This window comes from Ranitomeya imitator, chromosome 5, assembly GCF_032444005.1.
Source record: "Ranitomeya imitator isolate aRanImi1 chromosome 5, aRanImi1.pri, whole genome shotgun sequence".
NCBI classification, from domain to species: Eukaryota; Metazoa; Chordata; class Amphibia; order Anura; family Dendrobatidae; genus Ranitomeya; species Ranitomeya imitator.
Window position 1 is genome coordinate 578,260,664 of NC_091286.1, and position 15,420 is coordinate 578,276,083.

Here is a 15,420-nt window from a genome sequence, read left to right on the forward strand (position 1 = left end):
AGTTTTTTAAAAAACAGTCCTGAAAAAAAAAGGATGGAAATCAGGAACGTGTGAACATACCCTCTGGGTTCTGTTTGAAGCACAGAGAGCATCATGAAGACCAAGGAACACAACAGGCAGGTCCGTGATACTGTTCTGGAGAAGTTTAAAGCCGCATTTGGATACAAAATGATTTCCAAAACTTTACAAATCCCAAGGAGCACTGTGCAAGTGATCATATTGAAATGGAAGGAGTATCATACCACTGCAAATCTACCAAGACCCAGCCGTCCCTCTAAACTTTCATCTCAAACAAGGAGAAGACTGATCAGAAATGCAGCCAAGAGGCCCATGATCACTCTGGATGAACTGAACACACCATTCCCACTGTCAAACATGGTGGTGGCGGCATCATGGTTTGGCCTGCTTTTCTTCAGCAGGGATAGGGAAGATGGATGGAGCCAAATACAGGACCATTCTTGAAGAAAACCTGTTGGAGCCTGCAAAAGACCTGAGACTAGGACGGTGATTTGTCATCCAACAAGAAAATGATCCCAAACATAAAGAAAAATCTACAATGGAATGGTTCACAAATAAACGTATCCAGGTGTTAGAATGGCCAAGACAAAGTCCAGACCTCAATCCAATTGAGAACCTGTGGAAAGAGCTGAAAACTGCTGTTCACAAACGATCTCCATGAAAATTCACTGAGTTTGAGCTGTTTGCCAAGGAAGAATGGGCAAGAATGTCAGTCTTTCGCTGTACAAAACTGATAGAGACATTCCCCAAGCGACTTGCAGCTGTAATCGCAGGAAAAGGTGGCGCAACAAAGTATTAAAGGGGCCGAATAATATTGCACGCCCCACTAGTCAGTTTTTGAATTTCCACAAAAATTTAAAATAACCAATACATTTCGTTCAACTTCACAATTGTGTTCCACTAGTTGTTGATTCTTCACCAAAAATTTAGATATGGTATCTATATGTTTGAAGCATGATATATGATGGGAAAAGGTTGAAAAGTTCCAGGGAGCCGAATATTGTTCACTGTCATCGTTAGGAAAGTCCAGGTGATGCAAATTTCCCAGCTTTATAAAGGCCCAGCCTCCTCTAACCTTGTGCCAAAAAACAGCAGCAATCGGTTCTTCTAAAGGTACCTTCACACTGAGCAACTTTTGAACGATAACGATAGCGATCCGTGACGTTGCAGCGTCCTGGATAGCGATCTCGTTGTGTTTGACACGCAGCAGCGATCAGGATCCTGCTTTGACATCGCTGGTCGGAGCTAGAAGGCCAGAACTTTATTTTGCCGCTGGATCGGCGTGTGTGACGCCGATCCAGCGATGTGTTCACTTGTGACCAGGGTAAACATCGGGTTACTAAGCGCAGGGCCGCGCTTAGTAACCCGATGTTTACCCTGGTTACCATTGTAAATGTAAAAAAAAAAAACCCACTACATACTCACATTCCGGTGTCTGTCACGGCCCGCGCCGTCAGGTTCCCGCACTGACTATGTCAGCGCCGGCCGTAAAGCAGAGCACAGCGGTGACGTTTACCCTGGGTGATGTTTACCCTGGTTACCAGGGGACTTTGGCATCGTTGGTCGCTGGAGAGCTGTCTGTGTGACAGCTCCCCAGCGACCACACAACGACTTACCAACAATCACGGCCAGGTCGTATCGCTGGTCATGATCGTTAGTAAATCGTTTAGTGTAACGGTACCTTAAGCAGCTGCCTAGCACTCCAAAAATAAAAATAGTGGAGGCCCACAAAGCAGGATAAGGCTATAAGAAGACAGCAAAGTGTTTTCAAGTTGCCCTTTCCTCAGTTCAAAATGTAATTAAAACATGGCAGTTGCCAGGAACAGTGGAGGTCAAGATAAGGTCAAAATTTCACTGAGAGCTGCTCATAGGATTGCTAGAGGCAAATCAGTACTTCCGCTCTGTGCCAGTCATTGCACTGGCTGCCCATACATTATAGGATCCAATTTAAACTGCTTGTTCTCACCCACAAGGCTCTCCACAGTGCGGCACTCCCCTACATCTCCTCTCTCATTTCTGTTTATCGGCCTACCCAAACCGGCCTAGTGTTCTCTACGCTTTGCAAGCGACTTTCAAGTACCTCCCACTCCTGGCTCCAAGACTTGTCCCGAGCTGCATCAATTCTCTGGAATGCTCTATCACAAGAAATTAGGCTTAACCACAACTTACAGGTTTAGGCACTCCATAAAAACACATCTGTCTATGGCGGCCTATCACATTCCCTAATCAAAGTCTTTTTAAATATAGCCCATTCACTATTTCTCTGAACACAATTCTCCATGAAACTCCACTGCACCCTAAAGCACTGCAAATATTGGCTGGTGGCTACCTCAGCCAGCCCTTATCTGCCCCCCATTCCCTCAAGATGGCTGGGCCATCATTGTAAATAAGCACCTGTACTTTGTCATCCCCACATCATTTCACAGAGGGAAGAATGGATGCAATGAAATTTCAACAAATTCTTGATGCAAACATAACACCATCTGTTAAAAAAAAGCTGAAGTTGAAAAGAGGATGGTTTCTGCAAATGGATATGATCCTAAACACAAGTCAACATCCTCAATAGACCACCTCAAAAGGAGCAAACTGAAGATTTTACAATGCCCTCACAGTCCCCTGATCTGATCATCATTGAAAATCTGTGACTAGACCTCAAAATAGCAGTACATGCAAGGAAACCCAGGAATCTCACAGAACTGGAAGAATGTTCCAAGGAAGAATGGATGAAAATCCCTCAAACAAGAATTGAAAGACTGTTGGTTGACTGTAAAAAGTATCCAGAAGCTGTGATACTTGCAAAAAGGGGTGCTACTAGGCAGAGTGCTCAAACTTTTGCATCGGCCCATTTTCCTTTTTGTGGTTTTTAAAATGTAAAAGACGAAACATTGAACGGTTGGACATGTGCATTCAAGAGTTTAGGAAAGGTCACATTAAGTTCACCTGAAAAGGTTAGAGGCATTTTAGGGTCATCTTGAAATTTCACCTGAAAGCCAAATAGTCTTGTTGTGAGTTGGGTATATGCATTTTAACTTCTAACTGGAACCTGTGAAAACAGTGTAGCAAAAAGTTCTATATTCTTTATGTTGTAGAAATTCCACAGGGCTGTTTGGTGCTACAGTGACTTCAGCCACACAACTAAGACTAAGGCCGGTTTCACATTAGCGTTGCGGAGGGCTGCAGACTTCCTCCGTGAAGCCCCGTGCCCTCGGCCACACCTCCGCCGCTAGCTCCGCCTACTTCTGCATGCAGCCAGCATGCGACCAGAGTACCTATCTTTAACATTAGGTACGCAGGTCGTGCCGCTGTATGCGGATGCTTCCGCATGCGTCGTTTTGACGATGCAGCGACCAGCGTAGAAAGCAGCTTGTAGCAATTTTTTTTCTCCGCATCGTCAAAACGACGCATGCGGAAGCATCCGTATACAGCGGCACGACCTGCAGACCTAATGTTAAAGATAGGTACGCAGGCCGCATGCCGGCCGCATGCAGAAGTAGGCGGAGCTAGCAGCCGAGGGTGGGGCTTCACGGAGGAAGTGCGCAGCTCCTCAAAACGCTAGTGTGAAACTAGCCTAATTAGTGAGAAGTGGTCTACAATAGGACATTGTATGGCAACCATGGGTAAATAATGGGGGTTAGTCAGGACACAGCCAATTGTGCTCTTGTATTATGTCTGATTAACGAAGATTACATTGTCTCCCATCAGGTGCTCTCACCTCTTTCTCGGTTGGATATGTAAAAGTGAATTGGGAGTTAAGTGGAGAATTGGCCCTCGCCATCTTCTCAGCTGTTAGTGCTGGCAGCCTATTTCTCATGGACTATAGTATTAATATCTGGATGTGCTACGCCGGCTACCTGATCTTCAAATCCTCGTACATGCTTCTCATCACTGTCGCCACGTAAGTAAACTTTCTACATTAATCTATGCTGGAAACGGTTTACTCTAAGGCTAGGAAATAAATATCAAATCAGTGGGGATCCGATGCCCAACACCCATCGATCAGCTGTTATTAGCTCCAGCAGCAGCCCCATGTAAATGGAGCTGAACAGCACAACTCCATACACTATTTGGTCAATGTTAGATGCCTGGATAACCCCTCTAACTACTAGACCTAAGATTGAACTTATATGTCCATGTACAGACAGTGATGAACAAACTCCTGCCCCAAATTCAAACAGCCTTTTACAGGCCTGTGAGGCGGTCAAGTTCAGGTCGGGAAACCCGGAGTCAATCGGTACATAGTGGTCAATACTGGGACAGTGTTTCCCAGAGGTCTGAATGCGGTCTAATGGGGTCTCCTCACACTGTGACCGCAGTGTACCTTTACCACAAGTGGAGACAACTGAATTTCTAAATCTCCTTTCCACCATCTCCTTCAACGTCCCCCACCAGACCGATCTATCACTCTGCCCCGTATTTCAAACCACACATCCAAGCATTTACCAACTAAAAGCATTTCAATAATCTGCTGTCCTCAATTTTGAGTCAACAAAAATATTAGTGCGTGTCTTTATCATCTCCACATAGATCACCATCTGCTCCCATATAACACTACTAGATGGTGTCCCGATTCTAACGCATCGGGCATTCTAGAATATTGATGTATGTATGTATATAGCAGCCACATAGTATATAGCAGAGGCCACGGAGTATATAGCAAATACTACGTGGCCTGTGCTTTATACTATGTGGCTGCTATATACATACATACATATTGTAGAATACCCGATGCGTTAATACAGGCCACGCAGTATATAACACAGCCCAAACAGTATATAACACAGCCCACATACTACATAACACAACCCACGCAGTATATAGCAGCCACGCAGTATATAACACAGGCGACGTAGTATATAACACAGGCCACGCAGTATATAACACAGGGCACGTAGTATATAGCACAGCCCACGCAGTATATCACACAGCCCACGCAGTATTTAGCAGCCACGCAGTATATAACACAGGCGACGCAGTATATAACACAGCCCACGTAACATATAACACAGGGCACGCAGTATAGAACACAGCCCACGGAGTATATTACACTGCCCATATAGTATATAGCAGCCACGCGGTATATAACACAGCCCATGTAGTATATAGCAGTGTGGGCACCATATCCCTGTTAAAAAAAATAATTAAAATAAAAAATAGTTATATACTTACCCCCTGGGATCCAGCGAAACTCCGGCGATGTGCGTGCGGCTGCCGCCATCTTCCGTTCCCAGGATGCATTGCAAAATTACCCAGATGACTTAGCAGTCTCGCGAGACCGCTAAGTCTTCTGGGTAATTTTGCAATGCATCTCTGGGAATAGAAGATGGCGGCCGGCGCGAGCGCATCGTCGTACGACGGAAGTTGAGAATATCAGGTTTTTTGTTTTTTAATTATTTTTAACATTACATCTTTTTACTATTGATGCTGCACAAGCAGCATCAATAGTAAAAAAGTTGGGGACACACAGGGTTAATAGCAGCGATAATGGAGTGCGTTACACCGCGGGCCGTTACCGCTGGCATTAACCCTGTGTGAGCGGTGACTGGAGGGGATTACGGAGCGGACGCCGGGCACTGAATGCAGGGGAGTAGGGGAGGGACTAATCGGACTGTGACGGTCGCGGCAGCCATGACAGGCAGCTGGTGAGACCAATCAGCGACGCGGGATTTCCATTACGGATGTTGCCGACAGAGACGGAAGTACCCTTAGACAATTATATATATAGATTTTTCTAATTCACAGTTCCCGCATATCTCCCCTCGTTACTTCTCTGCCACCAATCCCTTCACTGGCCCCCAATTTGAAAGGAGAAAATTTAGTGGAATTGAAATCTACTCAAATCTTATAAAAATTTATATTCTCCAGAAAACTTTTTTTTTTTTTGCAATTTTGCTTATCAGTTAACAAAAAAAATAATACATCACCACTCACTTGTCCCACCAACTCTTCAGCCTGACCATCAGAGCCTTTCCAGCTTTCGCAGTCACGTGCATTGTCTACGGTGTCTACACTCCAGGATGGGTCTTCCAGGTTATCTAGTCCTCAGAGGCCACTGCGCTGTGCCATCCCTCAGATAATGCACCTCATGTGATGATATATGTTGTGACGGCATGGCGTGCAGTGAACGTCAAGGCCCTGTTGACCTGAAAGACTCATCAAGGAGTGAAGCTGTCGTAGAGAATGAAGGCGACAACCAAAGGGGAAAAGAAGGGCCTCTGAATATGGGTCAGCAGGCCGCCGGATTGAGGAACAGATTAGCAGTGAGGTAAGCATAATCTTTTTTTTTTTTACAACCTACATATAAGGAACATTCAATTTGTAGAGAATAACTTTGCTCAAATTTCTTATTAAATCTGCACAATTGGGCAAATTCTAATTTAGTCCGATCAGCTCCTATGTACCGACACCTCTACTGCCGACTGCCCAGAACATTCAAAGTCATGAACAATGACGTGCAAAGCCGTCCATAGCCTGTCTCCTCCATACATCTCCACATTTAATCTCCAATCCTCATAAGACCTCTGGTCCTCACAACCAGCTCCTAGATTTCTCCCATGTTTCCCTGTACTAACTAGGGCTGTGGAGTTGGTAAGCCAAACCTCCGACTCCACCAAAATTATTATTATTATTATTTATTGTTATAGCGCCATTTGTTCCATGGCGCTTTACATGTGAGGAGGGGTATACATAATGAAAATGGGCTCCGACTGACTCCACAGCCCTGATACTAACCAAACCATTTGTACTCTTTCGTAAATCCAAAGCTTAAGGCTCCGTGCACACGATGCGGATTTTGCTGTGAATCCGCAGCGGTTTCCCATGAGTTTACAGTACAATGTAAACCTATGGGAAACCGAAAACGCAGCGGTTTACATTCCGCAGCATGTCAATTCTTTGTGCATAATCTGCAGCTGTATTACAACTGCTCCATAATAGAAAACCGCAGGTGTAAAACCGCAGTGGAATCCGCACAAAAATTGTGGTAAATCCGCAGGAAAAACGCAGTGTTTTTGCCCTGCGGATTTATGAAATCCGCTGCGGAAAAATCCGCAGAGGACCATTCTGTGTGTGCACATAGCCTAAGATTAAAAAAATAATAATTAAATTCTTCGGAAAAGGCTACAGCCTACAATACCCCAGCTGCACCACACTGCCATATCAGCAGCCTGATTAAGTTATACTAGACACGGCAGACACAACACCGCACATTTGAGAAACATGTATATGTGTCTTATTACTCAGACGTATGTCGGCGTGTCTTTTTGGCACTCGTCAGGATTTGCCTGCATACCGAAGAGTAAGGTCATTTATCGTCGCTTTTGAGTCCAAAATTTGCTCAATTTGTGACATTTCCTTGTTATAAATGCATGAACCAAATCTAGCATTTTTACCCCGTTTAAAACACTTTTTGTACCTATGCCGAATCTAAAAAATGATGGTAAAAGGGCTCTGATCAATTTTTTGGCTTGAAGTGGGACATTGCCATAAATGAAAGTTGCATATTCTAGGCAGGTCTTAAAAAAACAAAGCCTAAAGGTACCGTCACATTTAGCGACGCTGCAGCGATATAACCAACGATGCCGAAGTCCCTGGGTAACCAGGGTAAACATCGGGTTACTAAGCGCAGGGCTGCGCTTAGTAACCCGATGTTTACCCTGGTTACCATTGTAACATAGTAACATAGTTAGTAAGGCCGAAAAAAGACATTTGTCCATCCAGTTCAGCCTATATTCCATCATAATAAATCCCCAGATCTACGTCCTTCTACAGAACCTAATTGTATGATACAATATTGTTCTGCTCCAGGAAGACATCCAGGCCTCTCTTGAACCCCTCGACTGAGTTCGCCATCACCACCTCCTCAGGCAAGCAATTCCAGATTCTCACTGCCCTAACAGTAAAGAATCCTCTTCTATGTTGGTGGAAAAACCTTCTCTCCTCCAGACGCAAAGAATGCCCCCTTGTGCCCGTCACCTTCCTTGGTATAAACAGATCCTCAGCGAGATATTTGTATTGTCCCCTTATATACTTATACATGGTTATTAGATCGCCCCTCAGTCGTCTTTTTTCTAGACTAACTAATCCTAATTTCGCTAATCTATCTGGGTATTGTAGTTCTCCCATCCCCTTTATTAATTTTGTTGCCCTCCTTTGTACTCTCTCTAGTTCCATTATATCCTTCCTGAGCACCGGTGCCCAAAACTGGACACAGTACTCCATGTGCGGTCTAACTAGGGATTTGTACAGAGGCAGTATAATGCTCTCATCATGTGTATCCAGACCTCTTTTAATGCACCCCATGATCCTGTTTGCCTTGGCAGCTGTTTGCCTTGGCGCAGGGCCGCGCTTAGTAACCCGATGTTTACCCTGGTTACCATCGTTAAAGTAAAAAAAACAACCGCTACATACTTCCCTACCGCTGTCTGTCCTCGGCGCTCTGCTTCTCTGGTCTGGCTGTGAGCACAGCGGCCGGAAAGCAGAGCGGTGACGTCACCTCTCTGCTTTCCGGCTGACCAGCGCTCACAGCCAGACCAGAGAAGCAGAGCGCCGAGGACAGACAGCGTTAGGTAAGTATGTAGCGTTTGTTTTTTTACTTTTAGGATGGTAACCAGGGTAAACATCGGGTTACTAAGCGCGGCCCTGCGCTTAGTTACCCGATGTTTACCCTGGTTACCCGGGGACTTCAGGATCGTTGGTCGCTGGAGAGCGGTCTGTGTGACAGCTCTCCAGCGACCAAACAGCGACGCTGCAGCGATCAGGATTGTTGTCGGTATCGCTGCAGCGTCGCTTAGTGTGACGGTACCTTAAGGCTCTCTTCACACTGTTTTAGCGCAAAATTTCAGCTGCCTTTTACACCAGCAAAGTATGAGATATCAGAAATCTCATGCACAAACATTGTGTTTGTTTTTTTTGTCATCAGCATTCTATGTTTTGCATGATTTTTTGCATAATAGAGCATGTCTCTTTCAGCATTTTTCACCCACTGAAAGTAATGGGTGGTGATAAAACGCTGAAAATCTGCGCCAAAAAACACAAAAGGTATCAGGCTTTACAGCATTTTTTTCTGCCAAAACCTGATTAAATAGATTTTTTTTTTTACAGTGGGCCTTTTGTCAGGAAAAATTTACCTTGAATGTAAAAGTCTAATCTTCCTGACTATTGTCACTAAATCCATCTCCCATTCATTAGTTCATTCAATGGATATTTTCCACAAACTTTGCATAAATCAATAGTACAACTTAGGGCTCCTTCTCACTTGCGTGAAGTACGGCCGAGTCTCGCAGGTTAAAACCCGGCTCAGACGCCGGCACTTGGGAGCGGAGCGTGCGGCTCCATGTATTAATGTGCGGCCGCACGCTCCGCTCCGGAGTGCCGGCGTCTGAGCCGGGTTTTAACCTGCGAGACTCGGCCGTATTTCATGCAAGTGAGAAGCCCTTAGAAAAATGCGCGCCCTTCCCCACTTTTGACACTTCTCCTCCACCCTTTACCTCTTGACTAGAGATGAGCGAATTTGATCTGGTCAGGGTTTATTCCACAAGCTATTGCACTTACCGAATAAGCTGCAGCGAGAACCCGGATACCTGGAGCGCTCCTGCTAATCAGGTGTTCGGCTCCGCAGCTGCATGTGTCATGGCTGTGTGACAGGCACAATATATTCATGCAGCGCGCCCAACACACAGGTTCTCCATACATGTGCTGTGACTGTCACACAGCCATGACACGATCAGCCGGCACGCGCCAGGTATCCGGGTTCCCGCTGCAGCTTATTCGATAAGCGCTATAGCTTGCCAAATAAACCTTGACCCGATCAAATTCGCTCCTCTCTACTCTTGATCTTATTATCCCACAAAAAACTGCTCAGATCCATCTCACAATGCCATGAGGTGTCACGATGCACCCATTATACTCAATGAGAGGAGTCAGGAAACAGATTGAGGGACACAGAAAAATGCGTTCACCCCAGAGCTGGATTCACATCTACACTGCTCAGTACTTTGGCTTATTGACCTCCATGATAGTTTTTTTTTTGTGTGCTATATTAAAAAAAAAATTGAAGAGCAGAAATTCATCTCTTTATGCTGTGATGTTGAAGGGATGTTAAAAAAAAAAAAAAAAAAGGTGAAAATACACATACTTTAGTTTATTATGAAAAGTTTCTTTAAATTATTATTTCAGTTAGTTTTAATACACATTGAAGGGTCCGTATAAGGTGTGCATACTGCACTGAATGCTGTGACGTTTTGAGAGCTGTTTCTGGGATGCATCCACGAGATGTGGAATCTGGGTCCTGCTTATTGTATTCTGTTTCTAGTTCACACATCACAGAGTCACTAAATATTTATATGGAAAGCTCTATAGCGACGCAGGGAACAGTACATCTTTCGTTCCACTAGGTGGAGACATTTGCTTGGTAAAAGGACCAGTAGTGACTGCAATGGTGATGAGTAGGGTTGAGCGAAAACAGATCGTTCATTTTCAAAAGTCGCCGACTTTTGGCAAAGTCGGGTTTCATGAAACCCGTCCCGATCCCTGTGTGGGGTCGGCCATGCGGTACGCGACTTTCGCGCCAAAGTCGCGTTTCGTATGACGCGCTTGGCGCCATTTTTTCAGCCAATGAAGGAGCGTGGGCAGAGTGATGACATAGGTCTTAGGGGCGTGGACGCATATCGCTATGTTGTCGCTTTTGCGCTGTAGCGATTTGCAATGTGTAACACTAGCTTTTCAGTTGAGAGAGAGAGAGAAAAAAAAAAAATCCCATTGACTTTGCATAGGGTTTCGTGTTTCGGTCGATCCTCGACTTTTCGCCACAGTCGGCCGATTTCACTCGACTCGACTTTTCAGATAGTCGGGTTTCGCGAAACCCGACTCGACCCTAAAAAAGTCAAGGTCGCTCAACCCTAGTGATGAGCATCTGAAGCAAAGTGGGTGTTATTCTGATGACACTACATGTGCCGGCTGCAGGACGTTTATATACTAATATATCAGAACAGTTTCCCTGATTAACCATGTGCTGTTTCTGACTACTTTTCAGTGATTCACGGGAAACCCAAAAACCAGAAGTGAGATTTACGTAACCTGAATGTGTTGACTTTCAGATTCCAGATTGCTGTAAACCTGAGTATGGAGCGCTACGCCCTGATGTTTGGAATGAACACATTTGTTGCACTTGCGCTTCAGACCATAATTACAATAATTGTAGTGGACGGTAGAGGCCTAGGACTGGACATCATCACCCAGGTTCTTACCAGGTCTTATTTTCACAGTGACACATAAATGTGTGTGATCAACCTTCATTGTGTACACTGCTCCAAATTTTCAGCATGTGATACATTAAAGGTACCGTCACACATAACGATATCGTTAACTATATCGTTGCTTTTTGTGACGTAGCAACGATATCGTTAACAAAATTGTTCTGTGTGACAGCGACCAACGATCAGGCCCCTGCTGGGAGATCGTTGGTCGCTGGGGAATGATCAGGACCTTTTTTTTGGTCGCTGATCACCCGCTGTCATCGCTGAATCGGCGTGTGACGCCGATCCAGCGATGTGTTCACTGGTAACCAGGGTAAATATCGGGTTACTAAGTGCAGGGCCACGCTTAGTATCCCGATATTTACCCTGGTTACCATTGTAAAAGTAAAAAAAAAAAAAGTACATGCTCACATTCCGGTGTCTGTCACGTCCCTCGCCTTCAGCTTCCCGCACTGACTGTGAGCGCCGGCCGTAAAGCACAGCGGTGACGTCACCGCTCTGCTTTACGGCCGGCTGGCGCTGACACAGTGAGTGCGGGAAGCTGACGCCGGGGGACGTGACAGACACCGGAATGTAAGTATGTAGTGTTTTTTTTTTTTTTTTTTACATTTACACTGGTAACCAGGGTAAACATCAGGTTACTAAGCGCGGCCCTGCGCTTAGTAACCCGATGTTTACCCTGGTTACCAGGGGACTTCGGCATCGTTGGTCGCTGGAGAGCTGTCTGTGTGAGAGCTCTCCAGCGACCACACAACGACTTACCAACAATCACGGCCAGGTCGTATCGCTGGTCGTGATCGTTGGTAAATCGTTTAGTGTAACGGTACCTTAAGTATGTACTGGGTTATTGCAGCTTTGTGCCATTCAAGTCCCAATCTACACTATCTGCTTATCATTTTTCCCCCCGCTTCCTTTTTGATGATGCTTCATTTGAGAACCCCAATGCATGCTGGGATACTCAAATGAAGCATAATCAGGGGCTGCGGTCACTGACACAGCCCCTGCCTCCTCCCAGAAACAAAGCGCCATCAGTGATGCTCGTTTCAAGGGCTGGTCCCATGTGCACAATGACAGTGCACTCTCCAGCCAGCTCAGATCAGCAGTAAAGAACCGGCAACAGAGTGCACTGTCACTGTGTGCTTTCACAATGCCAGGTGTGCAGAGACCAGCACCACTCTGATACTTTACTGAATGCCATAATCTAAACTATTTTTGAATTGAATAAACATATAGGATGAAAATTGATTTCTATTTCAAACTACCTCTTTAATCAGTCATTAATATTAAAATTCCAATAGAGCATCTGACCTGTAATGTCTATAGTCCTTTGATCTTTGAATTATAAAGTTCCCGAATGCACCTAGGAGCTCACATCACTCATTATTTTGTTTCCTTCTTCAGTTTCTGGTGTATGGAAGTTACTTTGCAGTCATTGCGGGAATTTTCCTCATCAGGAGTTTGTACATTTTAATATCATATCACAAAAAGAAGGAAAATACCCCGGGTCAAGAAATGAAAGCGGAGACTAATTTTTAATGGACTTGAAGGACTGCGGAATCTCATGATCAGGAGCATCAGGCGGTGACTGTGCCCTGGGACAGAACACGCACATCACGGATTACAGGGGTGTTACTGTACAGAGACAAAAATGGAGAAACTGGGGCCTAAATTGTTTGGTGGAGAATGAGGAGATGATAAAGATTTTTGTGCTAAAGATTAGTGATGAGCGAATGTGCTTGGATAAAGTGTTATCTGAGCATGCTCGGGTGCTAATAGAGTGTCTTCGGTATGCTCAAAAAATATGATGGAGTCCCCACAGCTGTTCAACAGCCACAACACATGCAGATTGCCGATTCAACAGCTGCAAGAAATGCAGCCGCAGACACTCGAACATATTATTCGTGCACCCCAAAGACCCCGAGTTAGCACCGGTGTATGCTCAGATAACAGCTTATCCCAGTACGTTACACTTTTTGTGCGATATTGCAGTTTGTTTTTTCTCTTTAAAGTCAGGGCTGTGGAGTCAGAGTCAGCAGAACTAGAAAACAAAAAAACAAAAAACAAAAAAAAAAAGCTGTATCCTTTAATATTAATTAACATTTTTAGAAATGTTGATATATTTTTTATATCAATTTGCAGGTTTCTCTTGATACCTGTAAAATATAATATAGATTAGTGATCGTTTTACTACAGTAAATTTGTTAATTATTGTTAACTCGGGTAGAACACAAATCAGACTGTGGAAAAATAAAGTCACCAATTCCTTTTCTTGCTGACTTCACAGCCCTGACCCCTGTCCTATGCCGCCATCATTGACATTGCTATGTCTATATCGTGCCTTGCTGTACAGGAGAATGCACACGTCTGTGCGCAATAGGCATTACTAATGTCACAAATTGCTGTTGGTGGAATGTGCCGTCTTGTAATCTTCCAGGAAAATTGTGGCCTCCACTTTTGTTACTGCGGTGCAGAAGATCGTAGAACAAAAGGAAGAAAGCAAATTTTACTTTCTCATACAAAGTCAATATACGCTGGACCTAAAAGTGTGACATGTAAATGACACTGTCACATAATGTAGGTTACAACCAGAATATTAATGGAAAAGGCAAAAAGAGAAATCTTGCTAAACCATTGTAGCCTGAAATCACATGTATACATAATGGCACAGACTCTGCATACCATGGGTATTTCACTGGTGGATCGCCTGCATTACTGCGAGTAGCGCCTCTCTACAGTACATTGGGGTACTGCCCTTTACCCGTTTCACCTGCCCATCAATACAAATGGGGACCGGGGTGTTCGGCTAGATTTTATTTTTTTGGTATACTGTGTGATCTACAGGACCCTGAAGATGCTCTCGTCCTCGACAGAAAAAGTGACTTCTAGAGCACGCATCACATATATCTAACCTTTTTTATGTAAGAACTTGCTAAATCCATTAGTTACCTTTTTTACTTACATTTTCTTTTTTATTTTGGGTTACATTTTTGTGGCTTTAAAACCAATTACTAGTTTTCTATAGAGCAATGGTTTCAATGTATTAAAGGGGTGTTCTCAAGTTCTTAAATTGCTTCAAATAGACAACATGAAAATAAGCAAATTCGCAGTTTACTTGCTTTTTCGATCTGTGGTTATTCCCTTGCAATAAAAACTTTTGCAGCTGATTCAAAAGCTTTTATGCCACAAAAGTGGCATTAAAGGCTTTCAAAAGTTGCAAAACTACGGAATACCCCTCTAAAAGGGAATCTATCAGCAGTTTTTTTTCTATTTAATCTGAGAGCAGCATAATATAGGCCACAAGAGCCTGATTCCAGGGATGTGTCACTTATTAGGTTGTGTACTGTAGTTTCAATACAGTGTTAATCAGCAGGAGATTATCAGTACAGGACTATATCTCACATGCCCAGCAGTCCAGCTAATCTCTAACTCCGCCCACACCACTGATTAAGTGTACACATGAAGCTGCCAATCAGGGAGGGGTGTGGGCGGGGTTATACTTAGCACCACTACATCAAATGGGGATTCTATCAGAACTACAACACAGCCTAATAAGTGGCATAGCGCTGGAATCAGGATTTCTTGCCCAATATTATGCTGCGCTGAGATTCCCTTTAAGCTTACAAATGGTCATCCTGAAATTGATTAAGGGGTTGTGTAGGCAGATTCACCCACCTGATCTGACATTTAGATAAAAATTTGCCCCTACATAACACATTTTGCCACGGGCAATAGTGGATGTGCTGATCATTTGGAAAAAAAACGAACTGGTATTTGTAGTTCGGCCTTTGGGTGTATTAAGTTTAGAATATTGAACGTCTACAGTGATCAGTATTTTGTTATTATTTTCTGTCAGTATTTGTAAGCCAAAACCAGGAGTGGGTGATAAATACAGAAGTGGTGCATATGTTTCTATTATACTTTTCCTCTGACTGTTGCTCTCCTTGTTTTGGCTTACAAATACTGATGTAAATACTGACTAAATACTGAACGTGCGAACGTGGCCTTAAATATTTGTGCAATGTAATTGGACGTGTATGGTGCGATTCTGTAAATGACGTCTCGTATAAACGACCATTCATCGCTCGATTGACATCTCATGTGTATGAGACCCTTAAGGTAATTTACAGCCCCTTTAGTACTGTAACTTGAA

General features: G+C 44.1%; 1 protein-coding gene across 3 annotated transcripts in view; it reads left to right on the forward strand.

The window, feature by feature from the left end:
- The window catches only part of SLC19A3 (solute carrier family 19 member 3), a 53,041-nt gene extending 37,687 nt beyond the window's left edge, over positions 1-15,354 (forward strand). The window contains exons 3-5 of one of the 3 annotated variants that reach the window (XM_069727835.1): positions 3,721-3,913; positions 11,112-11,264; positions 12,672-15,354. In XM_069727835.1, coding sequence (XP_069583936.1) covers positions 3,721-3,913; positions 11,112-11,264; positions 12,672-12,741 — 416 coding nt within the window. In that variant the 3' untranslated portion in view covers positions 12,742-15,354. The remainder of the gene's footprint in view (positions 1-3,720; positions 3,914-11,111; positions 11,265-12,671) is intronic. The other 2 variants (XM_069727834.1, XM_069727836.1) reach the window with 2 other exon arrangements.
- The last annotated feature ends 66 nt before the right edge of the window (positions 15,355-15,420 follow it).